The following is a 24,543-nucleotide window of genomic DNA, read 5'->3' as shown; positions in this document are numbered from 1 at the left end:
GATACAAAAGCCCAAGTAGAGAACAACCCAGGCCCAAACCGGGGTGGTCCTCAGAACACGTGGCAAATGACAGAAATGTCAACTGTCTCATGTTACCAGAAATGGAACAACTACATCTCAGCCGTCCGTGTGCACGAATCTCAAGACACCCCAGTTGCAAAAGGACAGTCGGACCTAAATGTGGTCCATCTGAACAATCCAATCACTCACCAACCAAGAATCATCAAGGGTTAGGATAAAGAGGTACAAACCCCTAAAACCCTAAATGTGGGAGCCTATAAAAGGATCCAAGAAAAGGGTTTTAGGGGTCGGAAAATATTGTCTGCTACACACCTATACACACACCACTGTACATATTTTGAATAGCTCCTTCTTCTCTCTTCTTCTTCTTCAAGAAACCTCATTCTTATTCTCACACCGGAGTTGCCATACAGCCCCCTCCGGTTTTGTTTTGCAGAAACCCCTACCTAGCAGCTTACCCACACACTGTCTACCACATAGATTAGGCTCGACTTTAAGCAAGAGATGAGAATACCGGGGAAGAAACCGAATTAGGGGATTAGTGAGAGCTTTGCATGCGTTAGTTCAAACACAAACACAAAAAAAAAAATACAGGAGTGTTGAAATCCATAGGGTGGTAGGCAATTTATGATATTTATGGAATTAGTGAAGTAGGCAGTGTTTGTTTTTGACACAAAACAACAAATCGAGTGTTGGAAGGCAATTGTTTGGAATAATCAGGAGGCAAATTAGCTATGGGCTACTGTTGTTTTTTTTCCTTGTCTAGCACAGCACAGGTTTTATATTTCATCCATCCCATGCTTGTTGGCAATTCTTTAGATTTATTATCTGTATTTTATATTTTTCCTAAATTATCCAGTAAAGAAATCATCCTCATTTTTCTTCTTCGGAATCACAATCCGATGATGAAATGTGATCTGTAAAAGAAATGCTCATCTCTTGGTTCTTTACTCATTTTACTTATGTATAAGAAGTAAGGACACTTGGGTAGCTGCTGAGTCCCCGTGTCGGATTTTTGAATAAATGTATTCCCGTATCGGATACACGGATTCTTCCATAATATTAATATGAAATTTTATCTTTAGAAATTGTAGTTAAAATCTATTTTAGCGAACTACATTTACAAAATTCAGTATTCATGTCTATTAGTTACTACATAGATATTGATTATCCTATTCATTTTTGCATAAACGAAAAGATTTTATTTGTATTTTTGTGTTTTAAATTAATAAATGATGCATTTGATTCATTATTCAAACAATTTCTGGTTTTATTAGTAAGTTTTATTATGTTTAACACGAAATATATATGAATTTTTTGTTTATTTTTCCCGTGTCCCCCACACCAGTATCCCCATATTTTTTATATTTGTCGAATTTCCATATTCTCGCACTACATACTCACACTCTCGCATTCGTGTCCTTACTTCACAGTGTATTACTATGTATCAGTATGCAAAAGTATCTAACAATTCAGCTCTGGGTAAAAAATTCGACTTCAATGTATATGTGAATAATCAATTAACAAAGAAAAAAAACATTTATCCACAATGGTAATCTATAACTACTTTTTGGTTCTGTTATAGAAATCGGCCGATTTTTCAAAAATCGCCGATAATTTGCTTAAAAATCGGTCATAAATATTTATCCGATTTGACCGATTCCCGATAAATCGCCGATAAATCATCTGATTTTTTAAAAATCGTCCGATAAATCGTAAATCGGTATCTTAACTGAATAATTTCTATTTCCCAAATCTGTAACACTGCACTTTTTGGTAAGTTACTCATTTTAATCCGGTAAACTTCCGTGCATACAGTGAGTTCATTACTATTAAATAATGTAGTCAATCAAAATATGTCAATTAACGTGTTCACGCATGGTCTTGAGAGAAAAACTTATAGTACAAATCCGTAATCCAGACCTCCTTCCGAAATATCAATTTAAGCGACAAATAGGTTCGGTTCAACAAAAAACAACAATGCTGTCTAGAATTCGATTCTCTCATGTCATGCGCAACTACATAACATATTATATATGTACATAGTATTTAGAAGTTGGATCCATGAAAATGGTGTAAAACAAGAATGAAATGGTCCGTCTTGTCCAGTGCGCCTGTTTGGTATGGTATGGGAGCTTCTTCACCTTTTCAGACAAAATGCCTAGCCTACACTTCGCGTGAAGGCAAAGGAGGAGGAGGATAACAACAACAGAGGAATTTAAACTATGAAAGGCCTGTGGCACTGGACCACCAGATAAGATACACATAAAAACAGGTCGATATCTTCAAATTCTGAACTGTTTGCTATTTCTTTAGCTTAATTTTTTATTTCAGATCCCCGGGACTTGTGTTCGACAAACCACAAGGGAAAAGCCATTCCTTCTACTTGTGAATCGAAATATAAAATATTTCTAAAGTAGAGGAAAAATTCATGCTGTAGATAAATTACAAACACTACAAATCAAGAACATGGCAAGAGCCCACTCACTAGCAATACCATGTTGGTGTACTAAATATATTTGTCCTCGCCTCTAGTCCTTACCATAGGGCATTACTGCACCAGTTTTCATACTTTGGATTCTTCTGGTCCAAATATTAACAGCTGTGCTTAAATGTCCATGGCTTTCAGATCTGTCGATAATACTACACGCAAAGATTGACACGAAAGTAAAAAAAACTTCGAATATATTTCCTGATTCTTTTTTTATCAAACATTTCTTGTACAGGAGTTATCTGTTATTCACTATGGCAATGTGTAAGCTAACAGGTCATATGTGCAATCTGAAAATAAACTACAGGTATAAATTACATTGAAATCCCAAACAAAAGGTGTTATACATTATGCAAGTGGAGTTCTGGAAATATGAGATATATGGTTCCTAGTGATAGGGAGGTGCACGTACACGTCATGAATTTCCTGCTTACAAACATTTCCTGTGTCCCTGTCTATTGCGTAGCACACATATACTGTTTCGATAACATTATCCAGGACTTGCACAACGAAGCCGAGTACCAACAATAACAGGAGCCATGCCATAACAGCAATGAAGTAAGAGTCATTTCCAATACCAATGGCCCCCTTCAGTACAGCACATACCTGCATGTCAAAATAGCCGGATGTTAAAAAAGTAAACAGAAATTTAAATGGTTCGAATCTTACTCAATCAAAACATCTTCTAATGGCAGATTTTAGGATGCATATATTAAACACCAAAAGAAATTATACTCACCATAATCCCATATATTGCAGCAAAGACAAAACTAATACCACTCAATACACGAGTGGAGACAGTTTCAACAAAAACAGCTGACAGAAGATTGCGGCTTAGAAGCTCATATGTCATTCTTGCAGAAGTGCAGTAAGCTTCACCCGTTATTGCAGCCAAGTTTATGGTGAACTCGTTAAGAAAATCAAATGTAGCCATAAAAGTGTTGACACAACATCGAAGAATAACATTCACAGCTCCAGGAAGATCTTGTTTTGCATTGTCAATGGCAGCGCGAATCAAACGAACAGAAAAACTTAATAATCCTGAAAAACATACCGTGCCAAAGGATGGGCCAAATGCATTCCTGCAACATGTAAAAGGGTAATCTTGTTAAGCCGACAGGAAACTGTACTCCAAATACCACAGTACATCACAAAAATGCATAATAATGACATCAATGCAGACAGTTCTCGGATTAGCGGCTAGCATAGATCTTGAGCTTGAGCAGCTGCATGTGAACTGCTTTTCTTGATGAAGATTTAAAGGAAGATACATGCAGCAGCCAGAGAGGTTTGAAGTGAAAGGTAAGGAGCACATTATTTGTAAACTCAACAATATATGATTAAGCAAGCACCGAGACAATGGTGAAAGAAATTTGATTCAATTATGAGGAATCATTATTCTTTTTCGATCACTGTGCTTAGGTGCAAACGTTTCAGAGTTATTGTACTGCTTTATGTTGACGATATGTTGATGGTCGGCCAAGATGCGAACATGATCAACTGAAGGAGGATTCATCCAAGTTTGATATAAAAAACTTGGGTCCAACAAGACAAATCCTAGGGACGAAGATTGTTCGTGAGTCTTGACAAAACATCTCGGAAATAGTGGTTGTCACAAGAGGGATATATTGAACGAGTATTGAAAAGGTTCAATAGGGATAATGCTAAACCAGTTAGCACCGTTGGTGGGACATTTCAGGCTGGACAAGAAAATATATCAGTCAACGCAAAGAGGAGGATATTCATTGGTAGTGGGGAGTCTTGTACAAGGCCATATATTGCACATGTTATTGTACTTGTCAGTAAATATTTGTCAAATCCCGGAGGATAAAAACATTGAAGAAAACATTGGGAAGAAGTAAAGTGGATTCTCAACTAGCTCTAAAGGGCACTTCTGGGTTATACTTGAAGTATGAATATGGTGAACTAGTCTTGGAGGGCTTTACAAATGTTGACATGGCAGGACGTCGAAATTAGATGAAGTCCATGTTAGGGATGCTTTTCACTTTTGCAAGGAGGATTGTAGCATGGCATTCCTAGTTGCAAAAGTGTGTTGCGTTGTCCAGAGAGTTAAGAGTATAATACGCTGCTTGTGAAGTAGACAAGGAGCTAGTTTGGTTGAAGCGGTCTGTCTAAGATTTGAGTTTGAATCAGGATAACTTTGAGTTGTTCTATGATAGTCAAAGTGCTATTAACCTGGGTAGAATGCTATTTGTCACGGTCATACTAACCATATTAATGTATGTTACCATTGGCTAGGGAACAGGTTGAAAATGATGTGTTACATACTGAGAATATACATATGGTTCTGCGAGAAAAGTAGGAGTTGTGCTAACAAGGCACAAGCATCGAATGCAAATCAAGCGTGTGAGTTAGGAAGGAGGGGGATTGTTAGATCAATGTGGGTCGGCCACTCACTTTCTAAATCACAACAATTATAAACCCACTTTCCCTTTTAATTCTTACTCCCTCCGTCCCTTTGAGTTGTTAACATTTGAAATGAAGTGTTTGACACGCATTTTAAGGCTCATATCAAGTATAGTTACATAAATTACTTTTTAAAAAAACTTCTTCTGAATAAATATTAAATGTTTAAACTTTTATTCAAAAAAAAAATCAAATTAAGTTATACAACTATATTAGACAAAAGCCTTAAAATGCGTGTCGAACACTTCATTTCAAATGTTAACAACTTAAAGGGGCAGAGGGAGTATATCTCTAATCCTACTTCACCTATTATTTACCCCAACATACCACTAGCTCTTCCTATAGATACCTCACTCCACCCTCATTACGAAATGCACCTAACTCTCTTTTCTCCCTCATTTCTTAGTTTACAGCTACTAGATAATCCGTCTAAAGGAATTTTCCACGTTATTTGATAAGTACTGAAGGGATGGTTCTGTCCAGGTTTAACCTTGTCCAATACCGAAGAAATAGGAATCATTGTTCTACTATTTAGTTGTAGTAAGTGTTACTTTGTAAACTTGGGAGAGAATATTGTTACCACTATTATCATTATTGTGGAAACATATATTTGGTCCCGTGGATTTACCTCTTTACCTTAAAGGGGGTTTTCCACGTATAAATCTTAATCAATTCTTCTCATTGCATGCGACAATTCTGCAGGTTCAATTTACGCAAAGACGGGAAACAAAAATTCCTATCAGTCACCGACTCACCCGGAAACGAAACGGAAGAAGAGAGAAGCACGAGGCCCTCTATTCTGACATGCCTAAAACTATCACAAGGTAAGTCTTCTACTAAACGGAGTATCTAGCAGCTATAAACTAATAAATGAGGGAGAAAATAAAGTTATGTGCATTTTGTTACGAGGGTGGAGGCCGGTATTTATAAGAAACGCTAGTGGCATGTAGGGGTAAATAATAGGTGAAGTAATGGTAGAGATATAACAGAGAAAGTGGGTTTAGACGTATTGCATTTTGGAAACGGGGTGGGGAGGGACTCACATCTAAGAATCTCCCCCTTCCTAACTCACAATGTTTCATTTGCATTCCATGTCTAACCCCTTGTTTGCACAGCTACAACTTTTCTCGCGGAACCACTTCCATCATCAGACTAATTTTTATCCGTGTGCGTCATCTTTATCTGTATCACCACATCTCCAATATGTTTTCATAGCTAATTCCCAATTGTAATTTACATTAATATGCTTAGTTCGGCTCTGACAAGTAGCATTTCTTACGCAAGTCAATAGCACTATGACTATCACAGTACCACTCAAAGTTGCCACGCTTCACTCAATTATTGGAGGAACTCCTTTAACTAAATCAGCTCTTTTTCTACACAAGCAGCAATATACTCTTACTCGATTGTTGACAACGCAATTGTAACTTCGACAGCCGTGCTACAACTCCCCCGACAAAAATATCCCTGACATGGACTTCATCTCATGTGAATGTCTTGCACGCATTCATCATTTATAAAACCTTCTGAGACTGGTTCACCATGTATCATGCTTCAAGCATAACACATAAGCATAACACATAAATGATATCATCATGCAGGTAAAAGAGATCCTAGTTGAGAAATAAACTCGAAGGACTGAGTCTCGATCGAATTTCATTTTTCCACAAGCGAAGCTCAAGTATCTTAGGAATGAATTGACGAGTTTACACCCAATTACTGTACTACTTAAGAGTTGTTTATTCATACCAAGAGCCTCAACTATGAGCCTCAGCCCTGCACTAATCAACAGGAACAAGTATAAGCTATTCATACTAGTCGTTTATTCATACTGCAGTCTGCACAGTCTAGCATGGCTCAATATAACCTATGTACGGAGTTCGGACATGGCACAAATCTTACTGTCATATTTGAGAAGTATAAAAATTGGGGACACAGGGACACTGTCCTATTTTTGCACAGGAGTACGGGGACATGGCATATTTTACCAATAAACAAGTATTATGAGTTAAGACAACTAAGAATAAAGTAACAACAGAACATAGATTAAAGTTAATTTTCTAAAGAACTTTACAAATTTGACATATTTTACCAATAAACAAGTATGTTAAGTTAGACATCTAAGAATAAAGTAACAACATAACATAGTAAAGTTAATTTTCTAAAGAACTTTACAAATTGGCATCTTCCCTACTTTTATCCCATCCTCGCTTCTTTCATTCTTCTTGCATAATTATTTTGAATATCAAGTGTGGCTAATATTTGTTAAATAAATTGGTCAAAGTGTCCATGTTTCAGTCCAGTGATCCAACACGGGATAAGTGTTGTGTCCGAGTGTCCAAGTGTCCGACACGGGTATGGCAACCTAAACAGAAGAGAGAAGAGTCGGAGTAACGTAGAATATAAGTATTCCTTATTCTAGCAACAAACCCTTGCAAATAAACCAGATAGGAATAGACAAGAAAACAAGGACTCCAGTAAAATACCAAAGAGGAAAAGAAAACCTGAAAGGGGTAATATATCATTGAAAGTTTCTCATTAGAAACCTACCACAGACCAAAAAGCCCTCCTCTCTATGATTGGTTTACAAATTAAATCTCTTACACATAATCTTAACTGCAACAAAAAATGAATTGGTGGATCAAAGCAATTTTCATTTAAAAAAATTACCAAATACCTCAAAGTCAAGACACCCTCGTAATAGAGCTAGCAATCTAGTGTGGTGTGTACAAACATAGCCAAATTTCCAAAGACAGTCGTTATCTTGCCACTTCAACTATTGGTGTTTAACGATATGGATATTTATATTCTTTGATCTGCAGCATTGGCTCGAAGTGCTAGTACACATTAATCTATGTCATTGAGATGTTAATATAAGACAGTACATACTGTTCATATCCGTCAGATTACCGGCCTAGTCAGTCCTTGTATTGTTGCTTACTGTTTACGCTGAGGACTTGGGCTTCAGTAGAAAGAAAAGGCGTTTTATTCGGACAGGTTTTTCTCAAATCAGAGCATTACACTCAGACAGGTGACAGTCACAAAAACTCGATTTTGTGTGCATAACAGTAATCTAGGATGATTGCTACCCTAGCTCTGTTGCTTATCTAGTAGAGAATTGTGTCTCGGGTTTTTAATTGGGCAACAATAGAATTGTTATGGCCTACTCTTATTTGCATATATAATGTGCATACATGTTTTTTCACCTCCTGGTATTTGATGAGAATTTAGTTCATTACAGTAAAGAAAATTAGGTCCCATCCCAAACTCCTTTGCTAAGAAGTATAAACATTACCGGAAAGCTAAGGTCAAGAGCCAAGACATGTACATTCAATAAGTCCACCAATATTTTTATGCATGTTATATATAACTCTACAAATAAAAATAAAAAATGAACTATCCAGTCCACCCAGTTTTGGGACGAAAATGTATCAGCAAATCTAGTTCAATTTACAAGGCAATACCTGTATGGATATGAGTGAAAATTGAATTGTTCAAGATAATGCTTAAATATGCTCATAGATGAACAAGTTAGCATGCTGTACAAAGTCTCTTGAGGAATTCAGTTTCTTTTTCAAAGTACTTCAGTTACTAAGGATATGTTGTCATATACTAATATAATCCTCAAAAATTAAATGGCCTATATTTAAATTCAAAATCACCATCTCCAACATGGTAATGGAAACGGATTCAAAATTCAATCACCATTTGAGTAGGAAGGATCAAGGAAGAGTATCGCAATTCCAGTGTACAAAAGAACAATAAGGTCAGTAATGATTTTAATCCTGCTTTTTATTAGCTTGCATAGCTAGCAATCGCTAAGCTGCAATACTGAAAACGTCTATTCAGATCACCAATGCAGCTTTATGTACACTTAGTTCTATAACTATACAATCAGAGTAATTATCTCCCCCCCCCAGGAACCCATTTTATCAAGACTTTAAATGAGAAAGAAAAAAGGATAGAGAAGTTAAAGAAAGAAAGGTCCCCTGTTGTAAATAAAATTTGCTCCCTATCCCCCTTTTGGCCACAAAAAGAAAGATATAATAATGTATAGACTGAATCCACCAGAAATGAGGACTGGTGGACTTAAACCTGCAGCTCCTTATTAGACAATGCATTTTAAAGGAACATTATGACAACCCAAATAAGGACATAAGAAGATGATAATGCACGAGTATATAACATTTGCATGCCTATACACTGCTTTGTTTTCGTTAAATAAGCTTTTAGAACAATCTAAGAAATCATAACCATTGTCCGTTGTCCCCATCAACATGACTGACTTAAAAACAGTTCTAAATTAAGACAAAACAAAATAAACAAATTATTTCTTTGAAAAAAGTTTTAAGAAATAACCTCAAAGAACTTCTTAAACTTTTTTTCAAAGTCGCTTTATTCTTTGAGAAGTACCATTGAGCAATAGTCCCACTAATCACATACACCTGCGCTTCCACCATCACAGCTGCAGACCACAAAATTGTAAAAATAGCCAACACATAGTATGCCACTACCCATCCATCTTTCTTCCAAGAACAATAAAACTCTCCGTCCTTTTCTCGTGGCACAATTTTCCCATTGGACTTAGCAAACACTAAAAACACTACAATCACCACAAGATACACAACCAACCCGAAATACAAAGCTGGAAGAACCCAAAACAAACCCAAATTCTGCGACAATGCATTCGCTGCAACCCTAATTATCTTCACAGTCAACTCAACTCTATGCCAATTTGCCACAAAAATCCACAAAACAATCCCAATTACCAAGAAAACGAATGACAAAACTAGAATTCGATAGACTGAATCGAACGATTGACTGCACGATGAACTAACAGAACAGGCAACAAACCAATACACATTAACAAAAATAGGTACTATAACAAAGAAAGGAAGTGAACCATAAACAATGAATTTAGTATAATGTTTAAGCAAAAGAAGCAAGAAAAACCCAAAGGGTACACTTAAAACTACAGTAATCACAAGAATCCAAATCAAGATTTCAAAAAGATTAGATTTTTCCAAGAAAAGCTTGGATAAAAATGAAATTGAGTGATTTAAATTTGTGGGTTTGATGCAAGAAGAGGTGTAAGCATCATAAGTATAAAAAAAGGCATAAGATGAATCAGGGTTATGATTAAAAATGGAAAAGATACCAAATGCAAAGGTGGAGAGGACGAAGAGAGTGAAGAGGATGAGGAAAGGAAGGTCTTTTATGGGTCTAGGAGAGTGGGTGTAGGTGATATGGGTCGGGTCGGGTTCAGGAGAAGAAGGGTGGGTGGGGAATGGGGATGAGTAGAGTTTGGAGAGAAGAGGGTGGGTTGGGGAAGATTCTTGGAACATTATGGAATGTTGTGTACAAGAGTTGAGGAATTATGAAGGTGGAGCTGGAGAGAGAGAAGGGGGGGAGAGAGAGAGAGAGAGAGTTGGACCAGAGTAGTTTGAGTTACTGATCATCTAAGCTGTGGAGGTGGTGGATATGGCTGTTGAAGTTGCAATGTACACTCCCACAGGCGGACACATACACAAAGACAGAGAGACAGGACACTGGAGTTTAACTAAAATCAACAGAATGCAACAGTTGACGTATGCATAAAAGAAGATGGCCTCAATTTTGTGCAAAATAACCTTTTTATATAAATATTGACATATTATAAATAAAATTATTTTTTTAACAAATCTGCATTTTTCGCCAAATTTTTTAAAGGTCGCCAAAATTTTTAAAGGGACATTAATGAGTTTACTTACAAAATTTTATTATTATACTTTAATGGTTTAATTATTATTTTTCAATAAAATGACTATTTTGTATACATATTAATTAAATTATTGTTTAAAAATAAATTAACAATATTTTATATTTTAAATTATCGAACTGACTTTAAAATAATTTATAATACATGTATTATATATGATTTTGAGGCACCAACTAAAACTATAAGAGGACCAAAAAACGTAAATATTAAATTTTTGAGTAGTTTTAACTAAAGCGGGCAATCGGGTTGTGTCGTGTAATATCGTGTTTCGTGTACGTAAACATGAAATTTATAGCCAACCTGAAATAAATTTTGTGTACCCATATATGAAATCCATATCCGATTCGAATCGTGTCGCTTTTCATGTATATTAAATAAAAATTATAATATATATACATATAATATATAAAAAAAATCTATTTTAATGTATAATTTAATGAAATATGGAGAGTGTATATATAAATATATATATATATATATATATATATATTTTTACATAGTATTCTATAAAAACTTGTAAATATTTATATTATATTTAAATTATATACATAAATATATGCATGTGTTATATATATTAATTTATAAATATATTTATCTCCGTGTAATTTCGTGTACTTTCGTGTACCTAAATTGAAACTAAATCTATCGTGTAATTTCGTGTTCGTCTACATTCGTGTTTCGTGTACCAAAAAATAAAACCCATATCCGTTATTTTCGTGTCGTTTCATGTCGTGTACCAAATTGTCCGCTCTAGTTTTAACATAAAAAAGAGGAAAAATATAATATAACATACAAAACTTATGATCGATAAAACGAATTTTAAATTAAAAAATCATAACGATGAATCCTCAGTTATGTATTATATATTTTAGTATCGCTAGCATCAATCACCTTTAACTTAAATTACGTTAAAAAAATTTACTAATATTGATATCACGCTTTTAAAAAAGCTTGAAAATTCAATTTTATTTTTAATTATTTCTTAACAAAATGATATCAAAATTAGTTCTAAGAAAGTGTTAGAACTTCTTCATATATTCGATCACTGTCAAAAAAATTGAAAGAAATGTAGAATAGACTAATTATGCTAATTAATATGAATTTATTCAATAAAAACACATATACTAAATTTTTCATGTTTCTTATGTCGAACTTACTCCAAAATTACATTTTTTACACTTTCAAGTTTCTCTTATTCTTCTCTTATTGTAGTAGTGTCGATCAAGTACAATAGCTTTATTATAATGAAAAATCATGTTTACTTGTAGAAAATATTTCTACTTTTCTATTTTCTGTTTTTCTAAATTTTTTTAAAATTTTCATTTCTAAAATAATAATTGAAAACTGAGAAAATATGTTCTAAATGCTAAAATAATATAGGATTAGTTTTTTGTTTTCTTAAAAATATTAAATAAATGACGAGATAATTTGAGTAAATATATAAAAGAGCAACCCGTAAAACAATTTAAACATTTTACAATTTAGTTGTATATACATATTTTCTTAACATGTTTAAAATATTTTTTTTAGATAAAATATAATTAAATATGACAAATAAAGTATAAAACACTCTTGTGAAATAGGTTAAGTAATGTAACTTTCTAAATATATGACTAAATATATATACGATTTTGTAGCTTTTAATAAATAATCCAATTAATAATTATATACAATTTTTTTAAATAAAATTTTATGAAATAACTCATAACTAAGTTCCAGCTAGGAGTCCCTTCTTTATGTTTCTAACATATAAGTTATTAGTTATTATTTTATCAAGCTCCATCTTATAATGTAAATATTAATATTAATTAAACTAACAAAATAATTGTTAAATTAAACTATTTTGAATTTTTTTATTACAGATATATATTATACTTTTTAATTAAAAAATATGTATTATAGTGCTGATAATTTATAAGTTTCATAAGTTAAGTTAGTAGTATATTGCTTGTTTACTAACTACTTTTTTTTGTTAATTTTCTAAGTAAATTTACAAAATTGTTAATGAGTTATATAATGTTAAAAATAATAGAAATATAAAAATATTTTTATGTCTAAGAGATCAGGGTTAGGTGTTTAACATGTTAGGTGTTTAACATGTTTTTTACTTTTCTAGATTTAGAAAACATCAAAATGTTATTTTCCACCAGTAGTTATAATTTGGAAAACACGGGAACAATATTTTCTATTTTTCCATTTTTTTGTTTTGAAAATTTTGTATTTGAACATGTTTTTAGTTTTTTCCAATTTTCTTAGAAATTTTTTTTGGAAAACAGTTGAATTAGACAGTCCCTTAAATTCTGTTGGGCATTTTAAAAAAAATAAATGAAAAAAAAGCTGCTTGATACGTCCTTTTACTTTTAGTTTTGTTTACACTAAATGTGCAAAAAAAAAAATCCATCTATATTAGTCACCAATTCAGAACAGTTAGATATTTCAAATTAATTTGAGAAGGATAATTAAATATAATTCTAAAAATTTATATTCAAATCTGACCAACAACATATATTAGGCTATTACTTGCAATATATTATAAAAAAAAATTAATCGTGCATCCCATAAGCTATATACTAGTTATTTTTTAAATTTACTTTAATGAAAAGTAAGTCTTGGGGCAGGAATTTAGTTTTCTCGTGCTGAAAATTAAAAATTCAGATACTGATGTGTGCATCGTGTGTATGTGTAATAAATTAGTAAAAAAAATAAGTCAATGTATTTTTTTTAAAAAAATCAGTTGTTTTAAAATTATTTTTCATGCACCTCAAAATCATGCAGACAATAAAAAGGGTCAAATGAGATACTGTTTAATTATTTAGTAAAAAGAACCACTGTTCAATTAATTTAATCATCTTCATTAATTTATTGTTTTAAAAACCAAATCCAGATCCAAGACAAAAATTTTAGTATTATGCAACCAAACACTAGTCAGCTGGAGGAAAATATATGTAACATAATGATGATTTACCCAAGTACGGGATGAGTTTTGGTAAAAGAAAAACTGATATACTTTGTTTCTCTAAACTAGACATATCTTAATAACCCTGATACATGGAGGTAATTTACTACTGACTGTTCAAAAAATTTACTCAACAAATAGTTTCAATCTAGGATATAATAACCGGAAGATACTAATGGACATGATACAAGGCAATACACATCAACTATCTGAACCTCATAATATACTTGGAGCTCCAAAATTTGCTATTTTCAGCCACTTAAAGTGTCATGAGGTGGTGGCAGTCTTACGACTTTCTTCCCATTCACTTTTAGATATCTCTCCAGAATCAGCAATAAGAACTTTTTTCCTGGGTTTCCCGCTGTATGTTCCAGCTGCACCCTCTATAACGTACACAGTATCCATCCCTTCAATCACTCTACCAAATACAACGTGCTCGCCATCTAACCTGAGAAGAGCACATATAATTTTTTTTAGCCAAATACAGTAAATGAATACAGATTCGTCGTGCAGGATGCCTAACTAATTTGTAGGTCAACTATTGAAGTTTTCTATATACTATATAGCCTTCTAATGTTGAATCGTTGATATGGATATGGCTGTACATGTCCATGGCATTTCTTCAATTTCAAGACTAAAATTAACAAAAAAAACATGTCCAAATCTTCAATGAAGAGGGTTAGTCTTGCTCTCACAGGATAATCCAAAAAAGAGGTATGTCGAGAGATGTCAATGAAACAAAATTATAACAGAATGTTCCTTGCAGTTTAAAACAAAAGATCAAGGCTCCCCTCACGGACAAGGACACAGGATTCATGAACCAACGTAGTTAATCATCGATGGCCATTCAAATAATAGTTTACATAACAATATTCCATCTCAACAGCTTACCAACTGGCCTTTACTGTGGTAATGAAAAACTGTGAACCATTAGAATCAGGTCCTGGGTTTACCATTGAGACAACACCTGCAAGAACTTTAACGTCAGAAAGACAAGGATAACAGTACTATGCAAAGGATGAAAAGATGTTTCATAGATTAGGGCAAGCAACTCTACCTGGATGTGAGTGCTTTATCTTGAAATTTTCATCTCGAAACGTACCACCATATATAGATATATTTCCACTTCCATTACCATTGACAATATCCCCGCCTTGAATCATGAACCCAGGGATGATACGATGGAATGGTGTTCCCTTATAATGTAGAGCTTTTCCATTAGCATGCTTGCCCATCTCACCTAATTCCATATATATACGTTAGTTTATGCATGCAGAAAAAACAATTTGTAGCTTCGGTACATTGTTGCGTATTCTGACACCAGTGCATGAGTTCTTTACCTGTACAAAGAGCACGGAAGTTCTCTGCAAAATAACAGAAAATAGAAATTATTTTTTTGACAAAAGTTCTGGTGAAAAAATCTGCCAATCGTTTTCTGGTAATGTGTAAAGTACAAGCAGGCTATACAGGTTTCTAGAGCGAAATCTCAAGTTTGGGATCAGTTTGTAAAGTAGCCGTCACATAAGATAAAAAAGCATACCTGTTGTTTTGGGCACAACTTCACCATACAACCCAATGACAATTCTACCTGAAGATAGTCAAACATAAGTTTGGCATTTAGGTAAAGAGACTATGATGATTTGATTACAAGATTAAAATTACAGGATACAAGATTGAGTATTAAACATATTTGATTTAAGTTCAGAATTCAGATAAAGATAACCTATACATTATCCCTTCTAAAAAACTATATAACTTTAATAAAATAACTTACTAACAAATAAGATAAATATTTCCAGTATAATTCATGGCTGAGATTTCAAAAGAATCCTTAAACTTCTCAAGAGGGGAGAATCATAAATATACATATAGTAACATATTTAAAGTTTTAGTCAGCACTCAGCAGGAACTACGTGTGATGCAAATTCAGGCACAAATTTAAGGTATCCGGTTCTAGTTGATCCAACTACTAAAGAATGAGCAAAGAAGTTTAAAGATGTACTCGATGGTTTAGTTCAAGTTCGGGCTCGGTCAAATTTGTAAAGGTCCAATGAGCATGAACCAGCCTTTCAACAAAGATGCATCAATCTGATTTAAGTCTAAGAAAAAGTCAAAAGATTGGGCATAATTTTGGCAAGTGTTAACAGCAATGTTTACAACAATTTGGTATGTTTGTCAGGCTTGCATGGCAAGATAGTCTACCTTCCTTTCATTTTGTCTAGTACATTAAACTTTGATTGGGCCATTATTGTTGGTAGCGAAGGCCTCTAAAATTGCCAAAAGTTCTATTATTACTCCTGGATGTGTTTTCAACCTTGACATGGTTGATTGTCTTTCTGAATTTTATTGGAATATCCAGCCTATATAATAGCTTGTAAAAATAATAATGAGATATCTTCTATTCATAAATTGGTGGAGTATTCTCTATGTTTTGTGAAGAGCTAAATTTGAACTTGTCAAAATTTTCCGTGGCATTCAGAATGAACTCATCAAACTAAGTCTCCACTTTCCACCGCTGTCTGTAGCATCCACCTAATCAGAGGTTCTTGTTTTCATGATAAACAACATGTTGAGGTCAATTATAACAAATTTCTTGCGTGTCGTGAAAACGGGTCAAGAAGTAATTACTATACCTTGAGAAAAATATGCTATTGTAATTTAATAGCGTTACTAGTTTCTTACGACATGGAAAACTTAAACACGTCCTAAGCATTCATTTAATTTAACAAATTTGAGTAATTAAGAGTTTAGAGAATATTAATTTAGCTCAGTTGTGGGGGAGTTGGAATGCGACAAAACATTTAAAATGTAAATGAGCTATACTCCTATTCAAATTGAGAAGGTACTTATGTGGAATATGATACATAAAGAAACCATACCTACACGTTGCTTATCGACATCAACATCCAAAAATACTCTGTGGGTGATGTCATGTCGCACTTCCACCTCCTCTTTTTCCTGATAACAAAATAATGACTACTTCAGCATAAAATTAGCAAAAATCTTAAGTAGAAGACAACAAATTAAACAGCAACAAGAAAACATTTGTAATATCTGACAACCCAAACAACAAATTTAATTCAGTCTTTCTATTAAAAAGCACAAACACTGCAGTACCAACACATATTCGTCTTAAAATCATAGTTCGGAGAACAAGAAACCATCTTCTACAAGAATAAGAAAATAACCCTGGAACCGAAGAAGCAACATAAAACTAATCCGAATTCCAAGTAATCGGGACCAAAAATGATTTTGTAAAGAATCGACAGTTTAACTCCGTCAAACGGACTTTACTTTGTCAATTGCTAGTACACATTTCAACTATATTATTGTTAGTGTATTCTTAAAAAAATTATTTATTATTGTTTAATCTAAAAATATTAGTAAATAATTAATTTTAGTATATAACAAAAAAATGTATTATGATTAAAACTTCAAGTTCTTACATATGCACACTAAAATTTGAATAAAAAGAATAAGAAATGATCTACGACTAGTTCCCGAGTACTCTTCGAGTACTCATTTTTCCGGAAGCAAAACCAAGTCGAACCGATTTCCGAATTTACAACCTTGAGTATTTCTTGCAACTACTCATGTCTAGTTTTTAAGTTATGGTAGGAGCATAACAGAAGAAGTTGTTTCCTTTATTTAATAGTATCCTTGTTATTAGGATCTTACTTATTGGTTAGGTTTTAGGGATTTTCTCCAACATAAGGAGATGCCATCCTTTATTATTGGAAGACTTAGATCGACTATTAAAATTAAGACTAATCCTGTTATGGTTTGCTATCCAAACAAAGTATTCTCTTGTGCAGTCGAAAATCCTAAGGGTAATAGTCCTGGTGCTATTAAGCAACATTAAGACGGGTGATGTTCTGAGGTTATTTCTTTATTCAAACCAACTATCTTTCGTTTACCATCTTTGTGATTCCTTGTCCTGCATTAAGTAGAATACTTCCTCGTGTATGAACTACAAGCATATAATGTAACTTGCATATTCACACCCATTTAGAAACTACAGTCGGAAACTCACTAACAAAAACAGTATATGTACCATAGAGTATGGTATCATAATTCATAGGAGTAGTGATTATATTCAACCAGATCATCTTCACAGGTTATTAAGATGAACTTAAAGATATGATTGGTTTTATAAATATGTAAAAGCAGATTAAAAGAGTTCTCTACACTCGTCATTTCCCCCTAGAGAGTTACAGGATGCCAGATGAGTGGTAGATCACACTCATAACTCCTTTACTAACTTTAAAAGATTATCTTTCAAACATGCAACCAATCTAATGAGTTGCTGCAATTTTATAGTAAAAGATTTATAAGCGTTAAAGTGTTTTGATCATATGTCCAAATACACCCCTCTTGGTTGAAAGGAATTCCTCAGGAGTTAACTGCTTTGCTACCCAATACAGGAACAGAAAAAAAATTATAGTTTCATGCTAGTACACTGTAATTTTTGCAGCACTAGATAAGCACCACCCCCCTTTAGCTACCCCCAAAGACAGACACTGAAATACAAAGTGAACAATCAATCGGGAGTGCGAAAGTACACCATATTTAGGAACCTTTCTTTGCATTTATTTGGTCCTCCATGGTACAAGTCATTAATTCCACCCAATATTATCCACTGCCCTAACCAACTTCACCACTAATCCAATTGTGTTAACTTCAACCAGATAAACAATGATACAGCACCAAAATACCAAACTTTACCAATGGCAATCACCAAAACTATAAAAATCTTCAAGCAAGCTCGCTAATAAAACCATCAAGTCATAATAAACTAAAAAACTAATATTCTAGCTCAACATAACATCATAACCCAAAAACTACAAAATTGAATTTCACAATCTGCAAAAACCAATCAAAATCACATTTTTAAAACAATCCAGATCCAAAAATCAATTCTTAAACATCCCCAAATGCATAAAATGCAAAAAAAGGGATAAAGATTGACCTGTTGAGAGAAGGGGAAGGCAAGAAAGATAAGGATGGTAGCAACAACAAAGATGAGAAGTGATCTAGGTTGTAATAACATTGAGGAGATCTGTCGATTCATATTCCACCCTTTGTCTATTTCTTGATCTTCTTCTTTATTACTACTAGTATTAAACATTCAATTCAACTAATATCTTCTTCCTTCATCAACGCACAAACGTGTATGTATATATATGATCAGTAGGGTGTGTAACTAAGTGGGTGTGTGTCAGAAACTCAGAATATGTTATGGTATTGCCTGTATGTATATGTGTCACTATGTATGTATCTTCTCCGCTTAGAAGTGTTTGTCAGATGAACTAACTAAAAATAAATCTAAGACAATTTATTGTATGACTTTTTTCATTAAACCATTGCAAGTACACACAGTATTACATTAGTTTAGTTTTATCCTAAGCCAGCCCAATAAGTATTTGTAGTTGTCCCCGTTCTCCAACCTGGGCACAAACTGGCCCAATTTTTTTTGTTATTGTACTGAAATGAGATTGAGCCCACTTCTAAAAACGAAGAATGAAAGCATCTCCCAGCCTAACCTACCTACAATATCTACAAATATTTACGTGAAATGTTAAGAAAAATTGTTGATAACTGTTGACGGAGGAATTTGGTAACAACAAAATTTGAGGTTCGTGGCCGGAAACAAGATCTATGACGGTGGTTTTTTATCGAAAACGTGAACAGTACCTGGTGGATCCGATGAACAGTGTTCGTCGGGAAGTATGAACATTATTTGGTGGTGGTGATTATTGGGGGCTGAGATTACTTAGGGTTGATGGTGGCTCCTTAAGGCTCTCGCTTTCGACCCTTTGATATTTGTCTACGTATCCCTATTTATAGGGAATCAAGCCAACGTAGTTCTTGGGGAACAAGAAACCTAACGGGCTTAGATTTCTTGTCCCGAGGCCCAATGAGAAACCCACTGGAAACCGTCTTCTACTAGCTTTAGGAATGTCCGCCGATGAGGCCCAACCACAAAGGCCCAAGGCTCGTCCGCGGCTTTAAGACTTCACGGATAAGGCATCTCCTGGCCAAGGATAACCCTCCGCTACCAGCTGTTTCTCTAGTCCGCGGACGCAGGTATAGCCGTGGTTCACCCCAAATGTTGGACGCATCCTTGTCCCCCGATAAGGAGCCCCTACCAGATTGCAGAACAAGTGATCCCAAGCTTTTGGGTGCAAAGTGCAGGATACTCCAAAGTCTCCCAACGAGGACACCCGTTGACTATAGAGACAGAGCTCCCAAAGCACACACCAGATTTCACCCCACATCCCCAATGAGGACACCCAGTGACTACAGGAGGAGGCCTTCAGTCCAGGCATACCCCTGGAGGTCTCTGACCACGGACACCGCCTTTCCTGTAGATGTGCTACAGGAAGGAGTTCTTCAATAGAGTACCTGCATCAAATACGTTAGTCATAATTAACTCCATCTTCCTTGAGCCTTCCACGGAATCCGTCCAAGCAGCCATGTCTGGAACCTGTCCAAAACCATTTCCCATATAGGGCGCGCCTTACGCTCTTTCCAGAGCTCATTGAAGGTGTAACACCCCCAAATCCGGGGTCGGGGATCCGGGTTGTCACGAGTTCCATTTCCCTTAATAACACCCAATCTTAATAATTAATCAACTACTCTGTACTGTGACCCCACAATAAACACACACACCACAAGTTATAGTCTCAGAGATGAACATCCAAAAATAATCACAAGTCATTTTATTCCACAATTATCTGCCCATACACCTTAAAAGGTTTTCTGAATAAATTTACATTTTCTTTGCCATTATTACAATTCATAAATATACATAAATCTGGTATATCAAAAGTTGAAAGTCTAGCCTATTGGTAGCTCCTACCTCATCTACGGCGGCATCAACGCTTCCAGAAAACTGTGGAACGTTTCCTAACCGCTTGCGAATTGGAAGCTTGGTCTTGTTCATCTTTTCTATCTGTTATTGTGTGATGAAAGAAGAAAGCAAGGGTGAGCAGCAAGCCCACCAAAATAATATGTATAATGATTAACAATATATGAGCCTTCTCATAGTACTCATGAAAGTCTTGGTCAAAAGAAATGAACCAAGTTTGATATCTTAATGCGATGAAGTCGCAAAATATTCAGTATACATACATATATACTTTTCAAAATCTTGGAAGTCCTCTTCCATGCATAATATACACAGAGTTCCAGTTTATAACTGTATAAAAATAAATATCGTTGCAAGGTGATCTCATATATCTAACCTTGTCTCAACGTTTTTCTGAAAGTCTTTGATATGCATAAGATAATCATTTACTAGATATAAGTTTAAAAGATGAAGTTACAAGATACTCTAATATACTTATATCTTTTCCGAATACTACTTGAACTACCACCGTTCAAGTTATCATTAGTTTCAAAATTTCATCACACTGATGAGACTACAAGATAAGACTTGAATAGATTCAATCTTTGAAATATTTTGAAGGAAATGAAGTTATGATATACTTCATTAAGTTCTGATATATATATATATATCCACATATACATCTTCTTTATATATTTCCTGAAAACTTCTGTCATGTAAGGTATGAACAGAGTTTGTAACATCCAATGAATTTTTGGAAAGGAAAAAGAATTGTGGCATAAACCCGATATCTTGCTGATCAGGCAAAGATACCAATAAGTAACTTTTTCTACTAGTAGATGGACGAATTCCCCACTGGTCATCACCCTGGTCGCAATAGGACCTTATGATGGACTGCCACACAGCCACTTATGCATTTGATGGACTCCCACTGAGCCACTTACACTATCATGGACGCCCACTGAGCCCATGTTGCTTATGCCGACTCGATAGATGGACTTACTTCCCGAACGTTGGGTAAGTAATCAATTCATTTACCAAAACTGCAACCTTGTTGCGAATATAAAATACACCATAGAGCCGGATCCCTCAGGTTTTGAGCGAATATTTAAATCCCCTTTAAAAGGAAGATCTTAAATAAAAAAAATGAGTTTTGGGATCCGCTCTAACTTTTAAAAATCATTTTGAAGACTCGAAAACACTTTAAAGAGTGTTTGGAGTAATGCTGATTTAATAAAATAAATCAGTCCCAATATATTTAGAAAATATCTGAATATTATTATTTAAATAATATTCCCATAAAGGATAATTGAGGTAGAAGTTGGAAAACTTATACTTGAAATGAATAGTAAATAATCAAAGATATACTTATACAAAAGTAATATCTTTATTTGAATATCAAAAGTAAGTTTGATTATCGAACATTATTCTTTAATAAAATAAAGAATATTAATAAATAATAAGCGGAGTCATAATACCTCGAATGAATATTATAAACAATATTCATTAAATAAAATAAATGAGTAATACATCCTCAAATAAATATCCAATTAATAATCATTAATATTATAAACTGAGTCATAAGCCCTCGAATGAATATTCGAAATAATATTCAATTAATACAATCAAAGGAGTCATAAGCCCTCGGATGAATATTTAAGTAATATTCAAATAATAAAATAAAGTTAAAGTTATCGAATAAACCTTATTCGATTAATAGTTTTGAAAACTATAACCATATATATATAAAAATATATATATTATTCTCGGGAACATCGACTCCCGGTTTAGAAATATGTTCACCTTTTATCCCCTATACTAAGGGTAAACTCAAATACCGCTTATCTCTAGCATAGGTATTATGCAACTATAAGCATTTGAACCAACAGATATATAAATCAAGAATATGAAACAGCCATGCATATATACCATATCACATGCTACAATATATCACAAGAATTTGCTAATAACCAATATGCATTTATCGCAAGATCATGCATATACACATATACATCACAACAACAGTTATACGGGTAGAAAACTTGCCTGAGTGACTGGGGGTTATTAATGGCTTGGGACGAGTCTGGTAACCTATAAACAACATGTGAGTTGGAATTAAACCAAAGTCACTTGTAAATCTATACTTTAACCAAATTAGACTCTAACGCTCGCTTTGCGCTTACTGATTCTCTTAAGTCACTCGAGTACCCTCAGCTCCACCATTTTTAATAATTTAACCATTACGAGTTTTAAGGCGATTCCTTCGCGAGTGTCTTACCAACTGCTTAACACAATTAACATAATTGTTTCATACTCCAATTAGTCCTTTAAGGTCTTTAACTTATGTTTCAAAGTAAGGCGAGGGGTAATGTTTCGTTCGCGAAACGTCGTTACTTAAAACGGCCGTTTCTCCTAAACCGTACATCGGAATCAAACGAACCACATATCAAAACGAAGCTCGTAACATGAACTATCTAAACATGGCAATGGTTAAAGTCTAGCAGGGGGTTCTCGGGTCCTAATGTTATGAACAAAAGCAGTCTAAAGTAAATCGGACATTACGACGACTATGTTTACGCGATTTCCCAATTTTATACCATTCCATTTCAATCACCAAACAACCCCAATCCATTCTTACAACCAAAGCCCATCCATATCACATTACAACAGCCCCAATCAACTCAATATTAACAATTATACTTATTCTTAAACTTGAATTTAACTATACTTAAATCCTTTAACCAAACCATAAGATTTCAACATTCAATTCACCACCATTCCAACCCAAACTTTAAACCAACAAGCATTAAGCTACTTTATTACCATAACAACCAAAATCATTCTAATATACAATGTAAAGCTAGGGTTTGGAGATGATATACCTTCCTTGAAGTGATGTGAGTAGCTAGGAAGCCTAAAGAAGCTTTGATCTATGCTTAAGCTACCTTGAACTTTCATAAAAAATCAAGAAAACCAAAGTTATTTCTTGAAGGTTACTATTCACCATCTTCTTCCTTGATTTATTGGAAGAGATTGTGAAGGAATTAGAAGCTTAAACTTATAGGATATCCATATCTATGTACAAGGAACCTTAGATAATTACCTTGTGATTTAACAATGCTTGGAACTTGATTTTTGGAAATTTCTTCTTTGAAAAAGAAGAAAAGCCGAGAGCAAGCTTGGAAGAAAGAGAGATTTTTGTGTTTTTGCTTTGATTTGATTTTTGGTTGGTTGTTTTTGTTTAGATTTTGGTTAATTACCTTAATAACCTTGAACTTTGTGTGGTTATCATTCATCCACACCTCCTTCCCTCCTATGTCATGCTTACATCACCTTATTGTGTCATCATCCCTTACTTGTCCTCTCCTTATTGGTTGGATGACCTCATCATCCCTAACCTCCTTGATTAACTTCCTAATTGTTTGCCTAATGACCGCTGATCTGTTATACGGTTCGCTTAACTTTCGTTTTCGTTTAACGTTTGAGGGATCATACCCGGGATCTTATTACTTGGGTTTCCTTAACCTTTCTCAATACATTCTAATCCTTTTATGATCCTCTCTTATAATCCTTTTATTTAAATCCTTTTTTATCCTGTTACCTTATACTCAATTCTTTCCGTATCTAGTGGATTTCCGGGAAAAATCAAAGTGTTCGGAATTGGATTCTGACGATCTTTACATACACTTATATATCATATAGAGTACTAATAAAATCTCAGAATATCCATAACAGAACCCCTACATAGTGTGGCATGAAAAGTTTTCTTGTTCAGAAATTTCAGCAAAAACACTATTCATAAGGGTTACAAAAAAGTTCAAAATTTTGGGGTTATTACAGTCTCCCCTCCTTAAAAGGATTCCGTCCCGGAATCAGATAGAAAATGAGTAGGGATACTTTCTTAGCATTGCACTTTCTTACTCTTACGAAATTTTCCCACATGGTGGTTCTACCATCAAACTCTGACTAGCTTGATAACTCTTCTCCTAAGCATTTGCCCATTTTTGATCTATAACCCTTCCTGATTGCTCCATGTAGGT

General features: G+C 34.2%; 2 protein-coding genes across 2 annotated transcripts; both read right to left on the bottom strand.

The window, feature by feature from the left end:
- Positions 1-2,770: 2,770 nt before the first annotated feature.
- On the bottom strand, positions 2,771-10,519 carry LOC141672460 (uncharacterized). Its single transcript, XM_074479069.1, has 3 exons — positions 9,299-10,519; positions 3,252-3,594; positions 2,771-3,118 (listed from the first exon to the last, which is right to left on the bottom strand). The coding sequence occupies exons 1-3, from the start codon at positions 10,282-10,284 to the stop codon at positions 2,861-2,863; spliced, it is 1,587 nt and encodes a 528-aa protein (XP_074335170.1). The 5' UTR covers positions 10,285-10,519; the 3' UTR covers positions 2,771-2,860.
- Positions 10,520-13,643: 3,124 nt separating this feature from the next.
- Positions 13,644-18,998, bottom strand: LOC141672802 (peptidyl-prolyl cis-trans isomerase CYP21-1). Its single transcript, XM_074479479.1, has 7 exons — positions 18,623-18,998; positions 16,533-16,611; positions 15,194-15,241; positions 14,994-15,017; positions 14,711-14,893; positions 14,545-14,620; positions 13,644-14,101 (listed from the first exon to the last, which is right to left on the bottom strand). Exons 1-7 carry the CDS (start codon positions 18,779-18,781, stop codon positions 13,921-13,923), a joined length of 750 nt encoding a protein of 249 aa, XP_074335580.1. The 5' UTR covers positions 18,782-18,998; the 3' UTR covers positions 13,644-13,920.
- Between the last annotated feature and the right edge of the window lie 5,545 nt (positions 18,999-24,543).

This window comes from Apium graveolens, chromosome 7, assembly GCF_009905375.1.
Source record: "Apium graveolens cultivar Ventura chromosome 7, ASM990537v1, whole genome shotgun sequence".
Classification (NCBI taxonomy): Eukaryota; Viridiplantae; Streptophyta; class Magnoliopsida; order Apiales; family Apiaceae; genus Apium; species Apium graveolens.
Note: the sequence above shows the minus strand (reverse complement) of the source record. Positions and strands in the feature narration are given on the sequence as shown.